This window comes from Citrus sinensis, chromosome 3 (genome assembly GCF_022201045.2).
Source record: "Citrus sinensis cultivar Valencia sweet orange chromosome 3, DVS_A1.0, whole genome shotgun sequence".
NCBI lineage: Eukaryota > Viridiplantae > Streptophyta > Magnoliopsida > Sapindales > Rutaceae > Citrus > Citrus sinensis.
In genome coordinates this window covers 8,530,044-8,555,535 of record NC_068558.1, presented here as the reverse complement: position 1 = coordinate 8,555,535, position 25,492 = coordinate 8,530,044, and the positions used below count along the sequence as shown (strand labels likewise).

The window sequence follows — 25,492 nt, the reverse complement described above, 5'->3', positions numbered from 1 at the left end:
ACTATCAATGCCCTAAAAATACATACAACATCATTCGAAAATCCAAAAATAAAAGAAGAAAAGGTTAATTATCCCTAGTTGACACGTTTTGATAAATTAAAAAAAGGTGATACATTTTAAAAAAAATACTTAAGCAGATGACAATTCGTTAACTTTAACGGAAATAGTAAATTAATTACAAAATTATATTTTTACCCCTAGAATTAATTATAAAATCTTGTTTCTGCCTATAATGGCTACAAAATGACATTTCTATCTCTAAAATTAGTTACAAAATATATTTTTGCCCCTACTTAATTATTTTTTTTATTTTTTAATCAAAATTATAAAAAATTATATTTAAGTGTAATTATCAGGCTTTTTTCAGGTTAAATCATGCAATTTTTTTTTTAATTTCTTGTTGAATCAAACAAAATTTAACGGCAAAGTTTGATTCAACAAGAAATTTTTTTTAAAAAAAAATTGTATGATTTAACCCCCAAAAAAGCCTATTAATTACACTTAAATGTAATTTTTTATAATTTTCATTAAAAATAAAAAATAATTAAGTAGGGGCAAAAATATATTTTGTAACAAATTTTAGGGATAGAAATGTCATTTTGTAACCATTATAGGGGTAAAAATATTATTTTATAAATAATTCCAATGACAAAAATGTTATTTTATAATTAATTACTGTTTTCGTTAAAATTAACGATAAAATTAATAAATTGTCATCTATTCAAATATTTTTTAAAAATGTGTTATTTTTTTAAATTTATTAAAATATGTGACAACCAGCGCGAATTTTTTTTTTTGTACGCAACCAGCGCTAGTTAAGTATTAACCCAAGAAGAAATCATCTCGCCTAGGCGCACGTGCGTGAAAAGCACACGTGAACCGTGAGGTGCTTACGAGTGCCACGCAAGTAAGAAGAAAATAAACCCATTAATTCCCCGCCAAAGCCCGTACAAAGCCTTGAAGGCGAAACCCTCAATTTCTTCTTCAAAATTCGTTGGCAGTTGCATTCGACGTCAGACCGAACAATGGAAGAGCGCGAGAGAAAAATCGAAGTACGTTCGCTGACCGGTGAAACGACAACTGTTACCATGTCGTCCGGCAAAACCGTTCACGACCTCAAGCTTCTCCTGAAGCTCAATTTCCCTCCCGCCTCCGCCTCCCCCAATTTTCACCTCTTTTTCAAGGCACCGTTCCAAATCCCTCTCTTTATGTCCATAACTTTTTTTTTTTTTAAATTCACTTGTTTATTTTAAAATGCAAAAATTTTATCTTATAAAAATTGTAACAGGGTGTTAAAATGAGTGTGCAAAGTCAAGTAAGCAACTTTCCGACGGCGCCCGGGGAATTTCTTGTGCTAATTCCATTCTCAAAGAAGGAAAAGCCGCAAATTGAAAAAACTGGTTTGTTTGAAACCTCCTCAGACTATGCCAAAGAAACCTTAATCTCGAATAAGTTTGCTGATTCTACTTATTCGGATATGATGCAAGAGTTTTCTTCTTTGCACGAAGAAGAATCAAACAGTGTTAATAATGATAAACCGGAGTGTAATAATGCTTATAGTATGCCATTTGGCTGCATCAGTAGTGACCCTTTAGAGACGAAACGAAAGAGGGGTGCCGAGTGTAATGATCAAGGGGGGCGCCCTTATGATTTTTTGTGGAGTGTGATGCGGTCTACGAGCAAGAATGCACTTGAGGGACAGAATTGTGAGAAGTTTGTTGAGGTTTTAGAGTCGGTGAATTGTTTATCTGATCCGTATTCAGGGAAATGCATGTTGTTAAGAGAAGCGAGTAGGAGAAGTACTGGCAGGGAAATGAACAAGAGCAGAGGTGATAACTCTTCGTGCTTATGTCCGGTTTGGTTGAAGAAAATCGTGGAGGCATTTGCTTTCGTAAGCATCTTTTCTGCGCATCTTCAACTACGGAGGGAGAAGGTCATATTGAGTCATGTGAAGGGTGCTCTGAACCAGCTTGAGAAGTTTGGAGTTCGAGTTGGTATTGAGGATATTGAGAATCTTGCTGTTCTTTGTCCTAAGGTAATTGGTTGAATTTTCTAGAACTATATTCATTTCATGGGATACTCCAGTGGAAGGACTTTCATGTTTAATTTTTTACTTTTTATCCTTTGGTGTGATTGAGTCTAAGACCTTTCCTAACCACGGTCCAACCTTGTAACTACTTAAGCTGTAACTGAAGAGCAGTTGGACTGGCATAACTGTTCTTTTTTCTTTTGTTTAATTTGTTTAAGCATATGAGTTGTGTATCTCTCAGGTGGTACAGTTTGCAAATGATGATATGGAGTCTAAGAACCATGATGATTCCATTGTTATCATCAATGTTTCAACAGAAGAAAGAGATAAAGTTGAAGACAATCTTGGATCTGGTATCACTGAAAATAAACATTTATTTATATTTTTGAAATTATTACACATTGAGCAAACTTATTTCCATTCATTTTTTGCTTCCCATTCACAGGTCAAAAAGCCATTTCTCTGTCCAAGATATTTAATGCAATGAAGAAAAGGGAAAGATCCTTTAAAACTAATCTTTGGGAGGCTGTTAATTTGTTAATGGTATGTTTAGTTCCTTCTGTCTGGACACATGAGTTTGCAGATTTCAATTTGTTTATTCATTTCATTTATGCTATTTCACATATGTCATCAATGACATATTTTATGTCATAGTTTTAATATCATATATAAGGCCTTAGTTTCTTCATCTAAAGTTACTTAATCTATTTCTTGATTCTGATATTTTTGGTGCATTGCTTTCATTTCTAGTCCCATGCTTTCAAGCTCTACATTTCCCAAGGATTTGAGAGTATTAAACTATTAATCTTGACAATACTTATGCATACTCCACCAAATTACCTGTGTGAATAAGATATTCTCAAAATCGAATTTCTAATCTTTTCTTACTCCATGAATAAATCTTGACATTGATATCTTTGTTGGTTTTGCTACATGGCATTTTGGAAGTGTATTTCTAGAGTTATTTTCTAGGTCTAGTTTAGATTGGGAGGCCACCACCTTTTGCTTATTCTGTTGAGTAGTGCACCTTGACTTTTTGCTTTATATATATATATATAAATTTGGGAATCTACTGAATACATGATTTTGTTGACAGTGGCATAATTGTGATTTTGGATAATTTTGAAGGTATTTTTCCCTCTTGCAGTGTAAACTCCAAAAAAGGGTCATGTCTCTTTCCGTGGAGGATTTGCTCACATATGTGAAGGAACGCAGAACTGATGTGAGAGGCAATGAAGTAAAACGGGCAAGAAGAAGCCAGTCCTCTACTTCAAGTTCTCATTCATTCCAAAGGCGATGTAGTGTAGGTGTTCATCTATGTGGTTACATGTTAGCTGGTGGTCATACTTCTCTGTATCTTCTTTTAAGATGCAAACTCTGACCTTATCGAAAGAAATTTTGATGCAGAAAGCAGAAAAATCAAACCAGTAGTATCTTTTAGATTGTAAAGGTCAAGTGATTTAGTGCTTTTTATTTTTATATTTTTTTTTGGGTGGGCGGGGATCGGTGGGTGCTTGGGGTGGTTTAGCCATTAAGAGATCAGTTGATAGTATATTCAGGATTAGAAAGTTGTATGGATTCTCACCATTAAGTGTTGATTTATTTTGTTTGCTGTTTTGAGTTACATGAGAATTCTAGCTTAAAACTATACTCCTGCCTTTTACTTTAGAGTTAACTTCTCAGCAGATATAATAAATTGGTATTCAGACCTTGACTATGATAGGTTTAGCAGAAAAGTTTTTGCCCATATCAAAATCGAAATTATTCAACTTTTCTGTACCCATGAATCGTTGGTTCCAGAATCATTTGCTGCAATATATGGCTTTGCAAGTCCAAGATTTTCTGTGAGTCTATGTAAGAGACCTATATCGCCATTACCGGCTTCTTGACCCTGCAGGACAAAAGTCAATTGCTACCACTGGAAATGGTTGAACATCTCAGAAAAGGCATTGGATCTCAGGGACAGGTTACTTTTATAATTTTTCTCAGAAATTAAGTTACAAGATCTTTTTCTTAAAAGTTAAGCTAAAAGAAGAGAAAAGATGCCAAGAATCCACAAGACCTTTTGGACCTAGCACCCTGATGTTTGAACAAGACACTTAATAAGACTTTTGGGTGATGTCCGTTGTTTAACGTCTGATTGAGAGGGTTTTGTGCTGTTTCTGGATGTTTGTTTGATACAGATGGTGCATGTAGAAGACATCAGTGCTAGGAAAGCTGTTCTTGTAGAAATCCCTGATGCACTGTCGGATAACACAAAATCTGCTCTTAAATCTACTGGGATATCTAAATTATACAGCCACCAGGTGAATTTGTTTTCTTACTTATTTATCTTCTCGAAGCCAGTATTTCTTCAAGAGGTTTTAATCCCTGTTATCTTCTCAGGCAGAGTCGATAATGGCATCTCTTGCCGGGAAGAATGTTGTTGTGGCAACAATGACATCTAGTGGGAAATCACTTTGCTATAACCTGCCGGTTCTGGAGGCATTGTCCCACGATTTATCATCAAGTGCTCTCTATATGTTTCCAACCAAGGTTAATTGCAGTATATTTTTAAATTCCCTGCGCTTTAGGGTTCTGCAATCTGTATTTTCCGTTCTTCTCAATTCATTTAAATTTTGTTTGTTTTCTGTGAATTATTTGGGTAAATTGGGATCTTTGTCTTATCATTTTTGTTACATCTAGATAATTGAACTTGTTCATGCATGTAGGCCCTAGCTCAAGATCAACTAAGAGCTTTACTAGCTATGACCAAAGCATTTGATGCTAGCATAGATGTTGGGGTATATGATGGTGACACAAGTCAGAAGGACAGGATGTGGCTTCGTGATAATGCTAGACTGGTACTTTAGTAAGTTTTAGCTGTCTCAAATGGGATTCTTTTCATAAGCTAATCATCTCACCCAGTTGTGTGCTAAAATTCGAGTCATCTGGCATGCAGTTGATAACCAATCCTGATATGCTACATATGTCAATCTTGCCATATCATGGGCAATTTAGTAGAATTTTGTCAAATCTTAGGTAAGATTTCCTGCCCTATGATGGTTGATTTAGGTTACGAAATTCTTCCTTCAGTGAGATTTTTTAATGTTATGTTTTATCTCTTTGAAGGTTAATTGCGTTTTCACTTGTGACAACGGAGGTTTACTTAATATTCTTATTCATTAGGTTTGTAGTGATTGATGAGGCTCATGCTTATAAGGGAGCATTTGGATGCCATACTGCTCTTATATTGAGAAGACTTCGCCGGCTTTGCTCTCATGGTACAATTTTTCCTCAGTCACAGAGACAGTGGATCATTCTATTAGATCCTTCATGTTCCTTTCTCTTATTTACTCAAAGAAACCAATCCACTCTGCTTTAATGTGCAGTCTATGGTAGTGATCCTTCTTTTGTATTTTCTACTGCAACTTCTGCTAATCCTCGGGAGCATTGCTTGGTAAGATTCCTGGAGAATATTCACTAATTAGGTTCTCTGATTGTTAGCATAACTTATAATTTATAGTGGTAACTTCTTGAGGTATACAATGGTGGTACCTCTGTTCTTTGCTTTTCTCTTCTCTGTTTCTTTCTTTTTTTCTCTGGAAAAGTTTATACATATGGGTTCTGCAATATCTGAGCAATTTTAGAAAGCTGTAAACTTCTGTCAATACAGTCTTTCTGGATGATTGTTGAGTTAAATGATACCTGTTGTAGTAACTAATTGAAACATGCTGTATTATCCTAACGATTGCAAGGTGAAGAAGAGTAAAGAGATGACTGTACTATGACCTCTTCTTAACGAGTGGATCCTGAAATACTTGCTAATCTTCAGGACGACATCCCATGCACATAGTTGAGCCAGTTTCCACAGATTAATTATGGACTAGATAGTTTAGTTGCTTTTCCACCTTGGTGTTTAGAATCTTTTCTTGGTTTTTCCATCACTTGCCTCCCTATAATGTGACCTAGTCCTTTGATGATATTTTTTTAAAGCACTGAATTGAGGTTAGAATATATCTTTGCAAGTGAATTGCTGATGACATGGAGATTGGTTTTTATGCACGGATACTTTTCCTTTCTTTTTTTTTGAGACAATTAAGCACGGAACTGATGTGTAGATTTGAGGTCTAAATCGTTTACGGAGCATCTGTGTAGGAGTCTTATATTCTATATGTTTTATCATTATGCTTGTATTCATGGACTGAAAATGAAACTCTTCTGATGCTTCAGGAGCTTGCAAATTTATCAACATTGGAGCTGATTCAAAATGATGGAAGTCCTTGTGCTCAAAAGCTTTTTGTCCTCTGGAATCCAACTTCATGTCTGAGAAGCGTAAGTTCTTTGCTGAGATGTACTTTTCTATAGTTAACTGCAGCTAAATAATCAGTGGCAGGGTTTATCGATGTTGGTGCTAATGCTGCCAGATTTCAGGTCTTGAATAAAAGTCAGACTGACATGGATGATACACGTAATGCTGCCAATAAAACTTCAAGGTAGTATAGTTAAATTCTTCTGATTGATAAGTTTGTCAATTAAATTTGAGGACTTTTCTTTTGTTATCCATCTCTCCTTATACTATAGTGCCTTGGCCTATTGTCTTCTCTCTTTTTGCAGCCCAATTTCAGAGGTTTCATATCTCTTTGCAGAAATGGTTCAGCATGGACTTCGTTGCATTGCTTTTTGTAGATCACGTAAACTTTGTGAGCTCGTCTTATCTTACACGTATGTCTTGTTGTTCACATCTCAGTCGAATGCATCAATATTTATGTCCTTTTTATTTTTTTAACTATTTCATTTTTTTTAGCTGTCAAATTTATTTTATTGATATTTAAATGCTGGAAGGAAATGATGTTTTGTTGGGATGATTATGATAGGCGTGAGATTCTTGAGGAGACAGCACCCCATCTGGTTGACTCTATATGTGTTTATCGTGCTGGCTATGTAGCTGAGGTCTGTTATTTCTGATTTTCCATTAATAAATGATTCTATTTTGTAGTTGAAGGATTTTAATATTCCGCATACAGAGGTATTCCAGAGGTTCTGATGTGGTGTCTTCACTTGTATTTAATTGTTTTACTTTCTAAATCAATCTAGGGTTTCAAACCTGTACTGCAATTCTGTAAGAGCTGTACTTCTTGATTTGTTGCTTCATGAATGCTTATGATATTGTAACCTACTATCCGAGTGTCCTAGTTCAACTCTCCTTGCATTGTCTTATGATATTACCCCAATGCTGTTTTGCAAACCAATAAATGAGCATCCTAACCTATGGAAGTTCACTGATTGAATTAAACAGCCCTGATAAGAATACTATAGGGATGCTGTTGCCAGCATTGTACTGGATGTGTGCATGCTGATATCAGATAGGTTTACAGGGATTTCTCTCTGTACTACATACCTTACTGTTGACTCATTGGTAAAACCTCCATGCTGTATATAATTTAGTGGATTGTTGTTTTCTGAAAAGAAAAAAGTTCCTTTTTTGACATTTTATTTTGTTTGTCTGTGCTGTGATATTTTCCCAAATTTGACTTTTCACTTTGGATAGTAGTAGTACTGGCATTTGTTTGTTTTGTTTTGACATTGTTTGACGATGGGAGCAGGATCGAAGGAGAATAGAGAGAGATTTTTTTGGTGGGAAGCTTTGCGGTGTTGCAGCAACAAATGCTCTTGAGTTGGGTATTGATGTTGGACACATTGATGTAACTCTGCATTTGGGTTTTCCTGGTAGTATTGCTAGGTAATGTTCTTTGTCATCTCTGCATTTTGTTTGCAATGTTACTATTTGTTTCAAAATTTATGCTGTGTTCTTTTTCTTTTGTATCTTAGCCTATGGCAGCAAGCTGGTAGGTCTGGGAGAAGAGAAAGGCCATCTCTTGCTGTATATGTTGCATTTGAAGGGCCTCTTGATCAGTATTTTATGAAATATCCTGAGAAACTCTTCAAGAGTCCAATTGAGTGTTGTCATATTGATGCTCAAAATCATAAGGTTTGGAATTTTTATTTCTTTCTTGTAGATGGATACTTTCTTGAGGACAATCTTAGGCTGCTAATTGATGCTCATCTTTCCTGATATCGCAAAGTGTAGGTTCTTGAGCAGCATCTGGTCTGTGCAGCACTTGAACACCCACTGAGTTTGATTTATGATGAGAAATATTTTGGATCTGGTCTAAGCAGTGCCATAACAACCCTTAAAAATAGAGGATATCTCAGTTCTGATCCATCACTTGATTCTTCTGCTAAAATCTTTGAATACATTGGGCATGAGGTATTTTGGTAGATAGTTTTGTTTTAATATATCTCATTTTCTCAAGCTAGTAGGGTGTGATTTTTATTCAAATGTCATCTAATTGTTATTGTGCCTGTTGTTGTATGCTTTCATATTTGAAGAAAATGCCTTCACACACTATCAGTATTCGAGCAATAGAATCTGAGAGATACGAAGTAATAGATATGCAAAGTAATGAAGTTCTTGAAGAGATTGAGGAAAGCAAAGCTTTTTTCCAGGTTGTATAAGTTTTAATCGTTATTTCTGCTGTATAGCTTTCTTTTTTTCTTGGAACTTGTTGACTGATCCCCCTTTCAGACAATAATCTAATTTTTTGTCATATTTCATGATCCAGGTATATGAGGGTGCTGTGTACATGCACCAAGGGCATACCTATCTGGTCAAGGAGTTAAATTTATCAAGTAAGATTGCTCTGTGCCAGAAAGCAGATCTTAAATATTTCACAAAGACTCGTGATTACACAGATATTCATGTCAGTGGTGGTAATAATGTATGTGAACTCTCTTTACAAGTTAGTCCTTTTTACCTTTTATTAGTCTTTATAATTTACATTAGTAAATTCCACATCTTTTGTTCTGCAGTTTTGTGCTCTTTCAGTGATATTTGATAATTAGTGAATTATTTTCAGTTATTATACAGTTAATACTAGGGTAAAAAGCTATAGCTTATATTTCAAATCTTGAATATTGAGTCCCGGAATGTTTAAAAAATGTGTGTATTACTATGTGTTAATGAAGTATTAACGCCAACAACCATATGCTGTATTTGGTTAATGGTTTTTTGGCCTTATCATGTAACTAGCATGCGCTTCTAGGAGAATGACACTGTAGTGTGTAGGACATGACAGTTGTCCTTCAATATTTATGGGTGCTTTTCCTTGATAAAGGCTTCCCACCTCAGGAGAAGAGAAGATCCTCTGTCGTGGAGGATAGTGAACATATGGAGATACTGGATGATGATTTTGTTTGTTTTCTGAGAAAGGAAAAAAATGTGCATTACATGCTGTATATTGCAAATTGTCCTCCTGGGAAAAGTCTCCGTTTGGGAGCTAAATAATGACAAGTGCTTTCTTCTTAAACCTACTGTCCAAATGATGTCTTCCTAGGGTATATTTTGTGTTGTGGGAAAGTGGAAAGTAGTTATTGGACAAGTGGTCGAATAGGCATTGCAGTAAGCAGAGGATTTGTATGGCCTTTTTTGAAATGGTTAATATTTTGGGCTTGAAGCTGAGATTTAGATTTCCTTTATTTTGCTTGAGGGACTTGCAAGTACTGTTAAATACTACTGCATTCTTAAGGTTACTCTTGTTAAATACTGAAGTACTGAATTGCTGACTGGCTGCTTGTCCTGACTATATTCAGGCTTATGCGACAAAGATTTCCAAGGATCAATTAACAAAAACAACAGCCCAAGCACTTGCTTGTACTGTAACAACTACTTGGTTTGGTTTCTATCGCTTATGGAGAGGAAGCGGCATTATCTTCGATACAGTTGAACTTTATCTGCCTAAATATTCATACGAATCACAGGTTCTCTATGGATGTCATAATGAATTTGTTACTTTTGATAATCATATTACTGGATCAGTTATGCTTAATATTCAATGTCTCTACATATATAAGCACATTCTTGCAAAGTAACAACTACTCCGTCTGGTTTCTATCATATATAAGGAGGAAACAATAATCTTTGATATAGTAGTACTTTATCTGACTAGATAATCGTATGAACTAAAAGTTTTCCATAGGAAATTATAATAAAGCTGTTACTTCCAATTATTATTTTTCATGATGCTGTGTATAATGATTCTAGTTTTGTATATGTCCTGAGTCATTTTCACACTGAAACATACACAGGCAGTTTGGATTCAAGTTCCACAATCAGTAAAAGCAGTGGTGGAGCAAAATTTTTCATTCCGCTCGGGCTTGCATGCTGCTTCTCATGCTCTTCTACATGTAGTGCCGATGTAAGTTTTTAATACTCTAATCTTACAAAAAATGAGTGACTTGTGTCTGATTTTTGGCAATCCTATGTTGAAAACAACCAAATGGTAGCTTCATCTAATGATGCCCGGAAGGGTTTTTTTTTGCTGATGTGAAACTACATTGCATTGTGAATATCTGAAGCTTACTTGCTGCCAGATTTGTCAGACTCGATTCTGTTCATCATTTGAAGCATCCCATTCTTCAAAGATTATATTCTTGTCCATTTTTGTTTTCTGAATCTTTGTAATTTGGTATGTAGATACGTAAGATGCAACTTTTCCGACTTGGCTCCTGAGTGTCCAAACCCTCATGACTCCCGCTATTTTCCAGAAAGAATTCTACTATATGATCGGCATCCTGGAGGGACTGGTGTTTCAAAGCAGGTGACTGACATGAAAATGAATTGATTACTTTTAAAAGGAAGAATTGGCTTAAATCTTTGAAGAAATCATTTGCTCTGATTTTCAATAATGCTCCAAGCTTTTAATAGATTAGGCTCTTTAATTTTTGCCTAAAACCATTTGATAGTTTCAAGTCTGTTTTTGCTGACTGATGATGTGTCGGTGAGGTATGGCAGATGGCTTCTTTTCTTAGCTTAAATCTTATTTTCAACATGGTTTACTTGGATGTGTAATAGATTCAACCATATTTTACGGAGCTTTTAGTTGCTGCTTTAGAGCTCGTCACATCTTGCCGCTGTCTTGGAGAGTCTGGTTGCCCAAATTGTGTGCAGGTCTGTCTCAATCATCACTAGGAAATAATGTCTGTGCCACCATTTGTAAGTGTAATTGAAAATTATTGCAAATTTGTAGAATCTCGATTGTCACGAGTACAATGAGCTGATACACAAGGAGGCGGCGATTATGATTATTAAGGTTCTGCCTTGAAACTGGTGAATCCAAATTGACATGTGATTGTTATTTGCGGCAACTGAATAATCTATGTTGGTGCAGGGTGTTTTGGAGGCAGAGAAATCCTTCTTTGAAGGTCTTCCAAACTCATTAAAACCCTTGTAGCTGAGTGCAAGCCGATCCAATTCGTATTACCAACTTAACATGGATGCTCAGACCAATGTAAATCCTCTTTTTTGGCAGTACACTTTTTTCTTTATGTGTTTAATGGTGTATAATTGTTGATTATCATCATCTTGTTAACTTACCTCTTTACGTCATCTTTCTATTGTTTTATTTATTTATTTATTTGTTTGTTTGTTTGTTCGTTCTTGGCACTCTTATCCCAAATTGAACTAGTCCCTCTACAATTGATCAAATAATTAAGTCAGGTTTGAAGATATCATACGTAGGTAAGTTTCAAGTGCTTCATTATGAGGATTGAATTTGAGGATATGAGGTGGATAAAATTCTTGCAAGTCAAAAATAGATCATCACTGATGACCTAAACCAGAATCCCAGGCTCTTCGAACAGGAAAAGTAAAGAAAAAATAGAAGAAGTTAAGGGCCCAAAATCTTGACTATGAATGAGTACAACGCTGTCTCACGACTTTATTGTCTTTAATTACTTTTATTATTTATCAAATATATTATCTTTAATTAAATTTTACCAAATTTTTATATCACACAAACTGTAGGATAGAATATCAAGTGGCGAGACATTAATGTTGAGGGCTTAAAGCTCGTACGACAAGTTTGTCAAGCCCATTTCTTCTTCTGTGATGAGAAGAGAGGGGAGGGGTAGCGCGACTTGTCTCAAATGAGTAATATTTTTTAAATATTAGTGAGAGTAAAAAATTTTTAGATAGTGTTTTATAAAATTTAATGTAAATTAGTGTATGGTTACGGTGCAACGGTGATACGGTATCATCATTGCATCCAGCCGTTGGATCCACTTGGATGAATGGATCCAGTGGGATCCAACGGCTGGGTGCAACGGTAATACCGTATCACCGTTGCACTGTAGCTTTCTCCTGTAAATTAATTTTAATAATTATTTGATTATAAATATCAATAGTAGCTTCATATAATATAAGTTTTAATCTAAGTAATTACATAATGTAATTAAAAAAATGATTATGGATGAATTGGGCCTAATTGGATAAATTGATCATTTTCAGCCTATAAAATAAATTACTCTCTTAAATGTAGGGATGACAATGGGGAGGGGATCTTCAAGCAATTTTAATAATTTTCGATATTCTGCATATATTTTTGTCCTCTCCCCGTTCCTATTAGAATTGCTTGAAGGGAATCTTCAAGAGGTCTCCGATCCCTTAATAACTAATACATTTTAAAATTTTAATTGTGAACTTGATTTAATTATATTAAAATAAAAATTTAAACAAAAGTAAGGTTTCACAATATATTTTACATTAACATTAATCCATTACAAAAATCACATTACAAAATACAAATCATCAGAATAATTATCTTCAATCTTCATAATACTATAATAAAAAAAATTATTTTTATATTAATAATGAAATAAATTTAATGGGTATAGTTATTGAAATTAATATTTTTAATAAAAACATCTACTCTTGCACCTTATGTTCCTCCTGTTCTTCCTCGAGAAATGTGACAAATTGAGAGATAATATCAGATTTCAAATCTAAAATAATAAAAATAATATAAACAATATGACTCATAATCTAAAACAATTTTTGCCCAAGACCTTTAGAATAAAGTTTGGTTGAATGGTAATTCAGGACTACAACTAATTAAGTATGCTCTAAATTTTTATAGTAGATTTGTATAAATATTTTGATATTTGTTATTTGTACTAATATTTAATAATTTATAATTTAAATTTAAATTTCATTTATTAACAATTCTAAAAAAAAAATTAAAATTAAAATTTAATATGAGAAATGGGAAAATGGGTAGGGGAAGGGATTCCACATCATTTTTGTCTCTTCTTCGAATAAAAAAGTGGATAAAAAATTATCTCCATTCTTTTTCCAAATAAAAAAATTAGGTATAAAATCATTCTCATACCTTTCCCAAATAAGAAAAATCTCCAAAAATTCTCATCTCCATGAGATATTTTCCCTCCCTACTTAAATGCATATTTTTCGGCATTTCGACTGCTTTGGTGGAGATCGGCAAAAGCGAGGCAGACGTGAGACGAGACGACAGAAGCATACGAATGTAAAGTGTGGTCAGTGGTTGACACCTTAGGAAAAAAACAAAAAAAGATTATTGGGGAATTTTGACATGATTATTATTAGTATTATTATTATTATTCTGCGAATATAATACATGAACAAATCCATATATTCCCCCAATCCTAAATCTCATAAGTGACTGGCATGCGTTACGTGTGCAACTGTCGTCCACGATCTGAAATCTTCAACTATCAATCAAATAAATTCTCATTAAAGTTAAGATCATAATTCATAAATAATTTGCTTCTTCGAGAAAATTTTGGGGAATAAGAAAACTATCGTGGCTGCTAAGTGGCCAACTAGTAACCGTGAATATTATTATTACTACTATTAATTGCATTCCAAATTGTTTAAACTGTTGGAAATGCAATATAAAAATAGAAATGAAATGCGAGTTTGTAGCAGCTTCGCCTTCCATTTCTTGCTTGCTAACAGAGAGTTAGTTGGCAGAGAAAATGGGATGGGCGATCGCTCTACACGGCGGAGCAGGAGACATTCCGGTGACTATGCCGCCTGAGCGCCGCCAGCCACGTGAGGCCGCCCTCCGCCACTGTCTAGACATCGGCGTAGACGCTCTCAAATCCCAAAAACATGCCTTGGACGTCGTCGAACTTGTGGTAATTATGTAATTATAACCTCTCCCTCCGTTTGACGTTTTCATATCATAAGATGCCGCCCGAATCATCGAATCAACATTGTCCGTTACCATAAAACCTCTGTTTGATTTATATTTTATTACATTTTTTTTTTTTTTTCAGTTTTGCCTTTGTTGCCAAATGGGAACAAAATATTTTAAAATATTATTTAGGCTTATGGATGTGTAATTTCACTTGCACTTTCGCCGTTTCTCAAAAGTTCTGATTTATTAATTTAAGGGGGTGGATGCACGGCTATCTCCATACCAATTGAAGCAACTCTGGCTTTAGATACAACAAGGGGTCGATTGATATGATATGAATCATGTCAGTGGTCTTATGCCTTATGAGGATTCTCTAATTTCCTCTGTGTATTTGAATGTATTCACTTGTTTGTTGAAGCTAGTTTCTTAGGATTTTGTGTTATAATAATAATAATAATAATAATAATAATAATAATACACGGATGCAGTGCAATGCAAGTGCAGATTTCACTAATCAAATGCGTCTGCTCCTGCTCAATTAGTTTGCACAGATTATTTCTAGTCCTAATTTATCCTTGCAATGAACTAGATGTACGTTAGCGAATTATTAATTACAAACCATCGAGCTTGATTGAAAAGTGAGGTTCACCAACAATCATCAACACAGACTTCGTTATGTATTGGGTTTAACTCCCTAATTTTTAGAGTATTTCCAATATTTCAGTTGCCCACCTAATACAAGTAATGCAGAGAAAAGAGTGTGTTTGGTTCTTTAAAAGCCTGCTGCAACAGTGGATCATCGATGGGTTCTGACTCCTGAGGCTAGATTTTTGCTTGTTGAATTGCTGCGATTTGATTTCTTGATTTGTATTCTCACTTTCATGCATTGTTTCTGATTTTCCCTATATAGGTTCGTGAACTAGAAAACAACCCGAATTTTAATGCGGGCAAGGGATCTGTCTTAACAAATGCTGGCACAGTTGAGATGGAAGCTTGCATCATGGATGGAAATACAAAGAGATGTGGAGCTGTTTCTGGACTCACAACCGTCATTAACCCCATTTCTCTGTCTCGACTTGTTATGGAGAAGACTCCTCATATTTATCTCGCTTTTGATGGTGCAGAGGCTTTTGCAAGGGAGCAAGTTAGTGCCATCTTAATTTGCATCCTCTTTATTGTTTCTGTCATATTACCTGCATAGCTGAGAGCCTGTATTTTTGTCACTTTTCTTTAGATGCAGACCTATGCTAACTTTTGTTTTTCTGGAGCTATTATCTCTTTCCACATATTTTGTTAACTACCATTTCCGTAGCCCACTAATATTGCACTGAAGACTAGCTGTAGCGTATTTTACTTTTATCCAAATTTGTGATATAGCAACAAATGTTTTTCACCATGCAAATTCATGACGTCGGCTGAATTATTTGAATGGTTTTGGATAATCAAATCGAGATTTCTTTATGGCAACTTTAGGTCCTTATCTTCAATCTTGCACTTCCTTTTACCTGGCTCCACTCCCCACTGTTTTTGCTTATCCCTGTTTAATTGAGTTTGCTGGAAAGAAAAGAAAACTCTGTACATTCTATCTCTCATCTCTCCTAATTTTGAACTATATTTTCTTAATAAATTCTCCTAAAATGTGAACGCACTACTTCCTATGTCACATAATTATTGTTTAATCAGATCAAAAGATGAGTGGTAGATCCATCTTCTGTAACTGAAGAGAGAACATTATTAACTTCAAAATTAGTGTCTTGTGGAAATGTTTTGTTATTCTGTGCAGAGTAGACTTCTAGGAACTCCCCCACTTCCCCTCTCCTCTTAAATCTTTTCCTGAATTTCCAAACATTAGCCATTTAGTCTCTCACGATTAGATTGAAATTGGGATTTGGTCATTTTATATGGTTCACTCTGTTAGATATATCCTCTAATAGATTTGATTCAGATATTTGCTTAACCTGGCCTGGAATTTCTTGTCTGATTATGGCTTCTTAATTTTCCAGGGTGTTGAAACTATAAATTCTAGTCATTTTATTACTCCAGAAAATATTGAAAGGCTGAAGCAGGCAAAAGAAGCCAAAAGGGTCCAGGTATGCTCTTTATCTCTGCTTCTTTGGATAATGGATGAGATAAGTAAATTCTTATTTGTTTATTTGGGTTTTACCTATCCAGTAGATTTTAGGATTTTAGTTGTGACAGAAATCTAGTTTGAGATGTTGTACTGCATACTGCTGAGGACTTATTTGAGATATAAAGATCATATTTCTTGATTATAAAAGATCTTAACAGCTTGAAATGATGGAATGTTCCTATTAGTAAGATTTGTTTTGCCAGGCTTTCTTTGGAGGTTAATTATCGTCCAGACTTTCATGTGCGCAAGCATAGAACCTGCTTTGAACCTTTAGGGGGTGTTTGGCACCCCTTGTTAGCCCTCATTGCATTAGCTGAACATGAGGTGTTTGGCACCCCTTGTTAACGCGGCTGTGGCCGCATTAGTTTCTCTTTTTTTTTAAACACTTTATAATAATTATAAATAAATATAATTTTTTAATTTAATATAATATTATATAATATTAATTTTTATTTTATTTTTGCATTATAATTCTTTATATATAATTTATCATTCAATAATATTATATATTTTTTAATTTTTATTATATTAAAAATATAACTAAATAATGTATTATTTAATAAGTTAACATAATTAATAATAAATGTTTAAATAATATATAGAAATATAATATAATATTACATTATTTAATTATATTACAATAATTAATATATAAAAATTAAATATAATTAATAATAAATATGTAAATATGTATAAATTTGAATAATATTAATTTAAAATAATAATAATATAAATAATGATATAAAATATTATTATATATACTATAAAACTCTCACTTGGATTATTTAGCACAATTCATTTTGCTAGTGAATATGTTACAATAATTGTACCACTTTATTACTTTGTGATTATTTTGTGATATGTATAAACTTTTATTTTATCATCCTAAAATGACTTTTAGACTAATCTTATAGGTTTTAACTATTTATTTATGTTGTTATATTATTAAGAGATTTTTTAATTAATTTATTTGCTTCGATCTTTATTTCACAAGTTATTATATTTAGAGAATACTGAAAATAAATGTTATGCTTCCAAAAATTTAAGGCTATAAGCTTTGATCTTTATGAAGAATTGTGATATTTTTTAACATTTATAAAAAAAAATGTTAAATTTCTATATTTAGTATTTTTTAAGTACTAATAAATATTATTTTCTAAATATATAATTTAAATTAATTATAAAAATATTAATACAGTATATTGCAGCACCAAACATAGTATAATTAAAATATAATATAATACAGTGTAGCACCAAACATTGTACAACATTGTTATAATACAGTGCTAATGCAATACAACATAATATAATACAGTTTGTCAAATGCACCCTTTGAGCGCTTAGATTGGTTTTTTAATTTCTGACAGATAGCTTTGTTTTGGTTCTATAGATAGATTATTCACAGCCCATTCAAAAGGATGTTGAAAAAGAACTTCCAGCTGCAAGTGGTGGTAGCCAACTTGGAACGGTTGGATGTGTGGCTGTTGATAATCAGGGAAATTTAGCCGCTGCAACTTCTACTGGTGGACTGGTTAACAAAATGGTGGGCAGGATTGGGGATACACCCATCATAGGTTCAGGAACGTATGCTAATAACCTCTGTGCTGTTTCTGCTACTGGCAAAGGTGAAGCAATTATTCGTCATACTGTTGCGAGGGATGTGGCAGCTGTTATGGAGTTCAAAGGTCTCTCTCTCAAGGAAGCATCAGCTTATGTTGTAGAGGAATGTGTTCCAAGAGGCAATGTTGGGTTAATTGCTGTGTCTGCATCAGGCGAAGTTACCATGCCTTTCAACACAACAGGCATGTTTCGAGCTTGTGCTACTGAAGATGGATATTCACAAATCGGAATATGGACTTCTGTGGAATAAGTGATCTGGTTCTGCTCCAGTTGCTCCAGTTGCTTAGGGAGTCACAAAGGTAACTTTGATTAATTCTTGGGAATTCGCTGTTCTCCAATTTGATGTTTCCAATATACAGTGTAATGTGATTGAACCAATTGTATTATCTTTAAGCATTTTCATTTTGAGGGAATCTTGGTCATGGAACTTCTTTAAATAAGCCTGAACTCTACAGTGCTAGATATGTTGTAGCATCCATAGATGGGAAAAGCTTAATTTGATCTTGCACTTTGTTTGCTGGTGATTGACAGAGAATATCAAACAAATCATAACATTTATTTATATGCATAATACAATGACTACATGGATCATATAGGCAAACATATGGTGAAATAAATCAAACACTTGTTAATGTTGTATCAACTACGACAGATGTGTTATGCGGCGGTTTAGCATGCTGCTGCAATTATTTGTTGGATGGATGTATTACTGTTAGTGTACCGTCATCTATATCCGTATTCAATATCTAGGCGCCTATGGTTCATTAATATGAAATTGCAACCTTTTTGTAGTCAAGCTACGAACACCCCGGCACAGATGGTTTGAAAAGGTGTTCTGGAATGGGGGTGGTTCTGAAAAGGTGTTCTGGGAATGGAACGCATTCATGTGGGCTATTGTTAAGCAGAGGGGTGCGCTGAGAAAGGGTACCTAGATCGGTTCATAATTGAGAAAACGAGAGCTTTGAGCCAAGTTGTGCCGGATTTTGGCTTGCTGGTCAAGTAAACATCAGTAGGTCGAGCTTGGAAGTGTTGTTGCATCCACACGAGCCCTTCAAGGCCAAAAATGGGTTGGAACCAAAAGCCTTGGTACTGATAGAAATGCATACCACACCAGCCTTGCATTATTCTTAAAATATGAGGACATTAAAAAAGACCCTTTGGTTAATGTCAAAAGATAGGCTGAGTTCTTGAGCCAGCCTTTTACCTCAGAAGAAGAGGAAGCAGGGGTAGTCCAAGAAATTGTGAAACTATGTAGTTTGAGAATATGAGCAATTTGGAAGTGAACAAATCCAGGATCAATCGTGTTAACATTGAAATTAAAAATGATGTGTACTTCACGCAGGGGAAGGTTGGAGCTTGGAAGAATCATTTAACAGCTGAGATGTTACAATGTCTTGACCAGATCGTGCAACAAAAGTTCAAAGGTTCTGGCTTGTCACTTCGAAAATGTTTTCTAGTTTTTGAATGTCGGAAATGCATGAATCTCATTTTTTGGTATGTTTACTTTATTTGCTAAGATGTCTGCTTTGATGCACTTTCTCAATCTACCTATAAAGCAAAAGTGCCACGTTACATAAAGAACGGTATAAAACAAAAAACAGGGTATGGGTTGATCAAGCAAAACTGCAAATTTCATTTGATGAATTAAATGAAAAGTTACTTTCTTTTGAAACCATGCTGAAGGGTAAAAAAAAAAAAAATACTTACCACATGGTGAAACAGTTCAATAAGAAACTCTTACTCACTTTTGGTCAAACTCCTTGAGATCGATCAATTGATTTTTAAGTAGTTTTATGCAACTAATGAGTTTATTATACCTTATCCACCTATTTATCTTTAAACGCTAAACGGCCAGAAGGAAGTAAAAAAAAGAAGTATGACAGAAACGGCAGCATGTGCCGCTGTTTCACGTGTCCTTTTCTCTCTTCTATTCGGTTCACAAAAAGCATTAAAATAATACTTAAAAAAACCTCTCCATATCGCAATGTTTTCTCAAACATTATCGTCTCCTTGACAAGTGCCGCAGCCCAAAGCTCTGCACATCCACATCCGTTTTGTTGTAGGAAAAATGGAAAACCAACCATTTTTCGATCAGAGCTAACGATCTCTTATCGAGAAAAAGGGAAGAAAAGCCACAACCCTGAAGTCAACAGAGCTGCCATCACTACGCCAACCTATAGCAAAGCCAACAGAGCCACTGCCACCATGCCAACGCATCACGGAGCCAATAGAGCCACTGCCACCACACCAGCACTGTCACCGCCAATGGTCCCATTTAACTCTCTCAGTCGTACAAAATCAAATTTTTGTCCAACAATTAAAAATAAAAAATTTGAATTCTGTGTTTTATGATACTTTTTGGAATCATTGGGGTATAAATAGGTTCTAATATATGATTAAAGAAGATTTTTCCTTCAGAAAATATGACCGGACTTGTGTGCAAAGGGGAAAGATACTGCAGCTGAAAATCTTTTGGACCTGTTTAGTAGATGCCCTGCTGTTGATGTGGATAGTTACAGGAGGGTCTTGGATCAGCAGATTTGTATTCATTCATCAAGTTGTATTAATTATGGAGAGACATCGAGTTGTAGTAATTATGGAGAGAACTGAAGAGGATGGAAAAAGATCCGAGTTTCTTACCGTCAGTGTCGTAGACAAATTAAGTCTGTTAACCCAAAGTTGAAATCCAACTCTTGGTTCTCTCAAATGGAGTCCAAATGCTGAATTCCACAGTAGCAATTCATATTGTTCAATGGAAAGAAGCGGCATCTGTGAGTTGTAATTGAATGCTTTTGCAAAGAAACCTGAATAATTTCCATTCCATGCCCTTCTGGATGGTCAATGGCCAACTTGTGCCACTTACATGTATAATGCTTTTGCAACGTTGGTTCTGGTATCACAACTTAACACTATCTCCAGGACTACTAGGTCTAGCATTTTGTGTTTGCTCCCAAATCATTAAAATCTTTTTATTATTTGTATCGTTGTGTTTAATTAAAATAGTTTTAAATGACGTTTGCGAAAATATATATATATATATATATATATAATTGAAATAGTTTCCTTAACGAGCTCCTAGGATGCAACAAGTGTTTCATCAGTATTTACAAATTACTACAAAGCTTTCCAGCAGATCGGTTGGGAGTATCTTTTTCGGTTTCGTTTTCTTATACATCATAAGAAATAATTGATGATGGTTTGTTTTGCAGATATCTCGGCTTTCAAATAACAGGCCGGTGGTTTTATTTTATTTTTTTTCTGCTATCGAACAAATGCAGATTTGAGTGCCATGGAGCAAATGCAGATTTCTTTTGCCTCCTCCCGCATTACTGTTGCCTCCTTTTTTAATCATTATTTTAAACTTCTTCCGGGCCATTTTTTTTTATTTTATTAATTTTGCATTACTTTTGCGTCATTTTTTAACCATTATTTTAGACTTTTTGCAGGCCATGAGGAAAGAGTGTACTCCTTCTTTCACCCTTATGGCTCTATCTTTAAATAAAAAAAAAAAAAAAAATGAAGATAACATATGAAATAAAGAAGAAAAGACGTGGTGACAGTTTCTGAAAGCTATTTTGAAAATGACAATTTGACAACACCCACCCACCCTCATAGCTATAGATGATACTTGAAGCCGATAATTACACCAGAATGTAGAGTAACAAACAAAATAACAAGGCAAAAATATATTAAATTTTGTTTATAATCATAATAATTTATAGAAGTTAAAACAACTTCTTTTGTGGGCAATTAGTAAAATAAACTTTAGTGATAAGAAAGAAGTAGTTGTTATGGAGATTTTAATTCAATTGATGGATTGCATAAATTACAAAATTAATTTATTTGCATCTACCAAAAAAAAAAAAAAAAGGAACATTTTGTGATTAAAATTCTTATCTAGCACCAATTGACAATGCTTTGCAATTGATTAAGCTGTTTGGGTGTGCACCTCAAATAATTTGATTTTAATTTTATTTAGTCGATTTCACATTTTGTTCTCGAGTTTGGAATTGTATCACAAAATTGTTTCCAGAAACAATTTCATCCAAATCAGTCTATCTCGTTTCCTTGTTGTACATGAGTCGACTTTGTGAGAATTAATGGTGTGTTTACTTGTGGATTTAGGAAATGAGAATGAAACTTATGTTTATTTGACAAAATATAATTTGAGAATGAGAATAAAATGTAGGGGTCCCACACAATTTGGGAATAAGAAATGTAAATCTCATTCCCACGGGGGAGTTGAGAATGAAAATGTTAGAATGAGAATTAAACATATATTTATTTTTCTATCCTTCTAATTTTTTCATATTTCCTAAATTATCCTTGTTCAAATCACAAATAATTTATTATTTTAAATATCATTAATAATAATAATAATTATTATTATTAAATTTTATTAACTTTATTATTTTAGTTATTATTAATTATTGTTATTAATATTATCATTATTAACAATAAAAAATAATGATAAAAATAATAATTAATTAATCATTATTAATAATATTATCATTATTATTGTTGTTGTAATAATAATAATAACAATAATTAATAATAACTAAAATAATAAAGTTGATAAAATTTAATAATAATAATAATAATAATAATAATAATAATAATAATAATAATAATAATAATAATGATAATGTAATTTTCATTATCTAGATACATGTATAAATATTATTATAAATATTATATTAAATAAATAATAATAATACTAAATGTTAATAATGATAATATTAATAAAAATAATATTAACAGTAATTAATAATAACTAAAATAATAAAATTAATAAAATATAATAATAATAATAATAAATGATAATAAAGATAATATTAATAAAAATAATATTAACAATAATTAATAATAACTAAAATAATAAAATTTAATAATAATAATAAACGTTAATAATGATAATATTAATAAAAATAATATTAACAGTAATTAATAATAACTAAAATAATAAAATTAATAATAACAACAACAACAATAATGATAATTATTGTTAATAATGATAAATTAATTATTTTTATTAATTATTAATATTATGGGTATTTTGGTAAATTGATTCTCATTTCTATTTATTTTGCCAAGTAAACACATCAATGACATTCCAGCACATTTTCATTCACATGTATTTTTGCCAAATAAATATTAAAATTTCATTCCCATTAGTCATTCACATTTCAGCTCCTTTCCATTCCAGTCAATTTCCATTCTAAGAAGTAAACGCAGCATGAAGAGTTTGCTTCAAAAACTGTAATTTATAGCAATCTTCAATCTCGACTTTCTGAAAAAATACCCAAAAAAAAAATTCTGAAAGAGAAATTTTATTTCTTTAATTTGTTGCGGTACAACTAAACATATTTTTTTTTATTCCTGAAAGGAAAATTTAAGAGAGCCAAGTTGTTTGTGGATAGAATTGAATGAAAGGAAATGATACTACAATAAAATTTTTCTTTAAGAAATTATTGGGGACACTGTCGGGTCCTCTGCACGATTCGATCACGGATCACCAATCATATCTCAATTTCTTAACTGCAGATATTTGGCAGGGAGTGGCATTCTGGATTCCCAGATATAATTGAGGACGTATCGGTATGGCCCTCTCTGGTCAACAGTTAGCCATCCGACAGGATGCTCAAGTGCGAAATCACTGCTATTTAGCTTGTTTCTTGCAATTCTCCGAACCCAACGTAAAAATATTTGGAAATTGTTTGAATATACAAAGACTTTAATGTGAAGTCACTAACTAGCCCTTCATTCCGACACATTAAAGTAGAAATACGGTATAGTTGAGGGGAGGAAAACGAAAATAACACATGCCATTGCCTGGATGAATAATCGTTCTCAGGTTTGGGGTTCTAAATTTTAGTGTGAACGGATTTTCACATCATTATCAAACAGCTTATAATATTGCAAAAAATTGTTCACACTGTTATCTCGTGCTGAATAAAAAATTTTCTCGTATCCAAATTCATAATGATTGTCCAACCATCCCTGTGCATTTCTCTTATCTTTAATCGTCCGACAATATTATATAGCAAACTTTTGTACGATTACCAAAAAGAGTGCTGACATTGCTGGCCGGAATAGAAATGTCCAAGAAACAGGAAAATTTTGTCGGCTCAATTTTAAAAAAGCAATTTTAGTGGTAATAATGGGAAGGTAAAAGTTTTCATAGATTGTTTTTCTAATATGATTGTAGATTTCATATATCAATGTCTAATCCAATCATCACCAAATGGCATAATTGGAATTGGTGTGTCATAGGAATTTTCTTTTTTGTTTTAATTACAATTCATAGAATCATTGGTACTATCAAGCATATGCAATAAATTGACAAATAGCTCACATAATAGAGGGTAAAATGGTGATTTGAAAATTATTCAAAATCGTCACTATTGACTCACATCTCATGACAACTCCTATGTGATGTACTTTTAGGGTATATTTGTTGCATTACATTATTATTAGGTGTTAAAATATTGTTCACATTAAATTAATGCTAGTGCTATGATTGGAAGAACATGGAATTGAGTTAAAGGAGCTGTGCTAATGAGGCACGGTAACTTTTTAATTTAATAATAATAAATAAGTATAACTTTTTAATTTATGAGGGCATTAGCTTGCTTTTTTTTTTCTTTTGCTTTTTCTTTATAATAATAATAATAAATAAATAAATATAATTTTTTAATTTAATATTTTTTTATTTTTACATTATAACTAATAATAAATATTTAAATTTGAATAATATTAATTTAAAATTAATAATAATATAAATAATAATACAAAATATTAATACAATTTAAAATATTAATATAATATAATATTTAAATTAATCATAAAAAAATTAATACAATACAGTGCACCACCAAACATTGTACAACTTTGTTATAATACAATACTAATACAATATAATATAATATAATATAGTGTGTCAAACACACCCTTAGAGTAAATTTTAGGATGTCTAACATGTTCAAAATAACAACATACATATAGGTTTAATTGATAAATTCACTTGAATGGTACCTGAGGACTCATATTAAAAACATGTTCCATAGAAGCTGTTTATGGTACATTTACAAATCAGTAATCGAAATAGGTTGATTGAAATGAGAAATGAGAGTTAAAATATATTATCTACTTTAGATGTAGGAATATAAATAAAAATAAACTGTGTTTTTATTAATGTATTTATTTTATTTAGAACTGGAATGAATTTCTGTTTATTATTATTATTATTGATGTAATAATTGTAGTAATAATAATAAAAGAAAATTATTTCTATTATTATTATTTTATAATAAAAATTATTATTATTTTCTCTTTTATTTTTTATTATTATTCTCTCTCATGTTTCATGCTCTTCGTATTAGGCATAATCATTATTGTCGTAAAAAATCATCATCATCATTATTGATTGGTTCTTCGACGACGACGGAGAGGCCGACCTGACAGTGATGAGAGCTACTGAACCGACAAATTCGATCGATGAGAGCAATGGAGATAGACTGCAATCAGCAACGAATCCAACCGGTGGGCCAGTCAGTGATGCGAGAGAAGAAGAAAAGATAGAGAAACCAAGTGGTGAAATCACATGGTAGCCCACTGGTGACGAGCAACAAAGACTGCAATCGGCGGTGAGCTGCTCAACTGGTGAAGGTGCTACAGCCAATTGTTTTCAGGTGAGAGAGACGAGATTGGTTAGTC

The 25,492-nt window shown here is 33.1% G+C and overlaps 2 protein-coding genes across 3 annotated transcripts; both read left to right on the top strand.

Moving 5' to 3' along the window:
* Nucleotides 1-928: 928 nt before the first annotated feature.
* Nucleotides 929-11,498, top strand: LOC102626625 (uncharacterized). 2 transcript variants are annotated; one of them, XM_052438001.1, is made up of 27 exons: nt 929-1,184; nt 1,289-2,035; nt 2,271-2,382; nt 2,475-2,572; nt 3,177-3,332; nt 3,927-3,995; nt 4,213-4,335; nt 4,415-4,564; nt 4,741-4,872; nt 4,971-5,050; nt 5,198-5,292; nt 5,401-5,468; nt 6,242-6,343; nt 6,443-6,504; nt 6,626-6,733; nt 6,886-6,961; nt 7,615-7,751; nt 7,841-8,000; nt 8,100-8,279; nt 8,402-8,518; nt 8,635-8,790; nt 9,662-9,829; nt 10,157-10,266; nt 10,545-10,668; nt 10,923-11,018; nt 11,098-11,160; nt 11,239-11,498. In XM_052438001.1, the coding sequence occupies exons 1-27, from the start codon at nt 1,026-1,028 to the stop codon at nt 11,299-11,301; spliced, it is 3,711 nt and encodes a 1,236-aa protein (XP_052293961.1). In that variant the 5' UTR covers nt 929-1,025; the 3' UTR covers nt 11,302-11,498. The 2 variants fall into 2 exon arrangements, with proteins under 2 accessions (XP_052293961.1, XP_024956295.2); XM_025100527.2 differs by having other exon boundaries at nt 8,635-8,811.
* A 2,182-nt stretch (nt 11,499-13,680) lies between these two features.
* Nucleotides 13,681-19,273, top strand: LOC102626326 (isoaspartyl peptidase/L-asparaginase 1). The gene is made up of 5 exons (XM_052438146.1): nt 13,681-14,023; nt 14,936-15,169; nt 16,029-16,115; nt 17,547-18,075; nt 18,569-19,273. Exons 1-4 carry the CDS (start codon nt 13,862-13,864, stop codon nt 18,024-18,026), a joined length of 963 nt encoding a protein of 320 aa, XP_052294106.1. The 5' UTR covers nt 13,681-13,861; the 3' UTR covers nt 18,027-18,075; nt 18,569-19,273.
* Nucleotides 19,274-25,492: the final 6,219 nt, after the last annotated feature.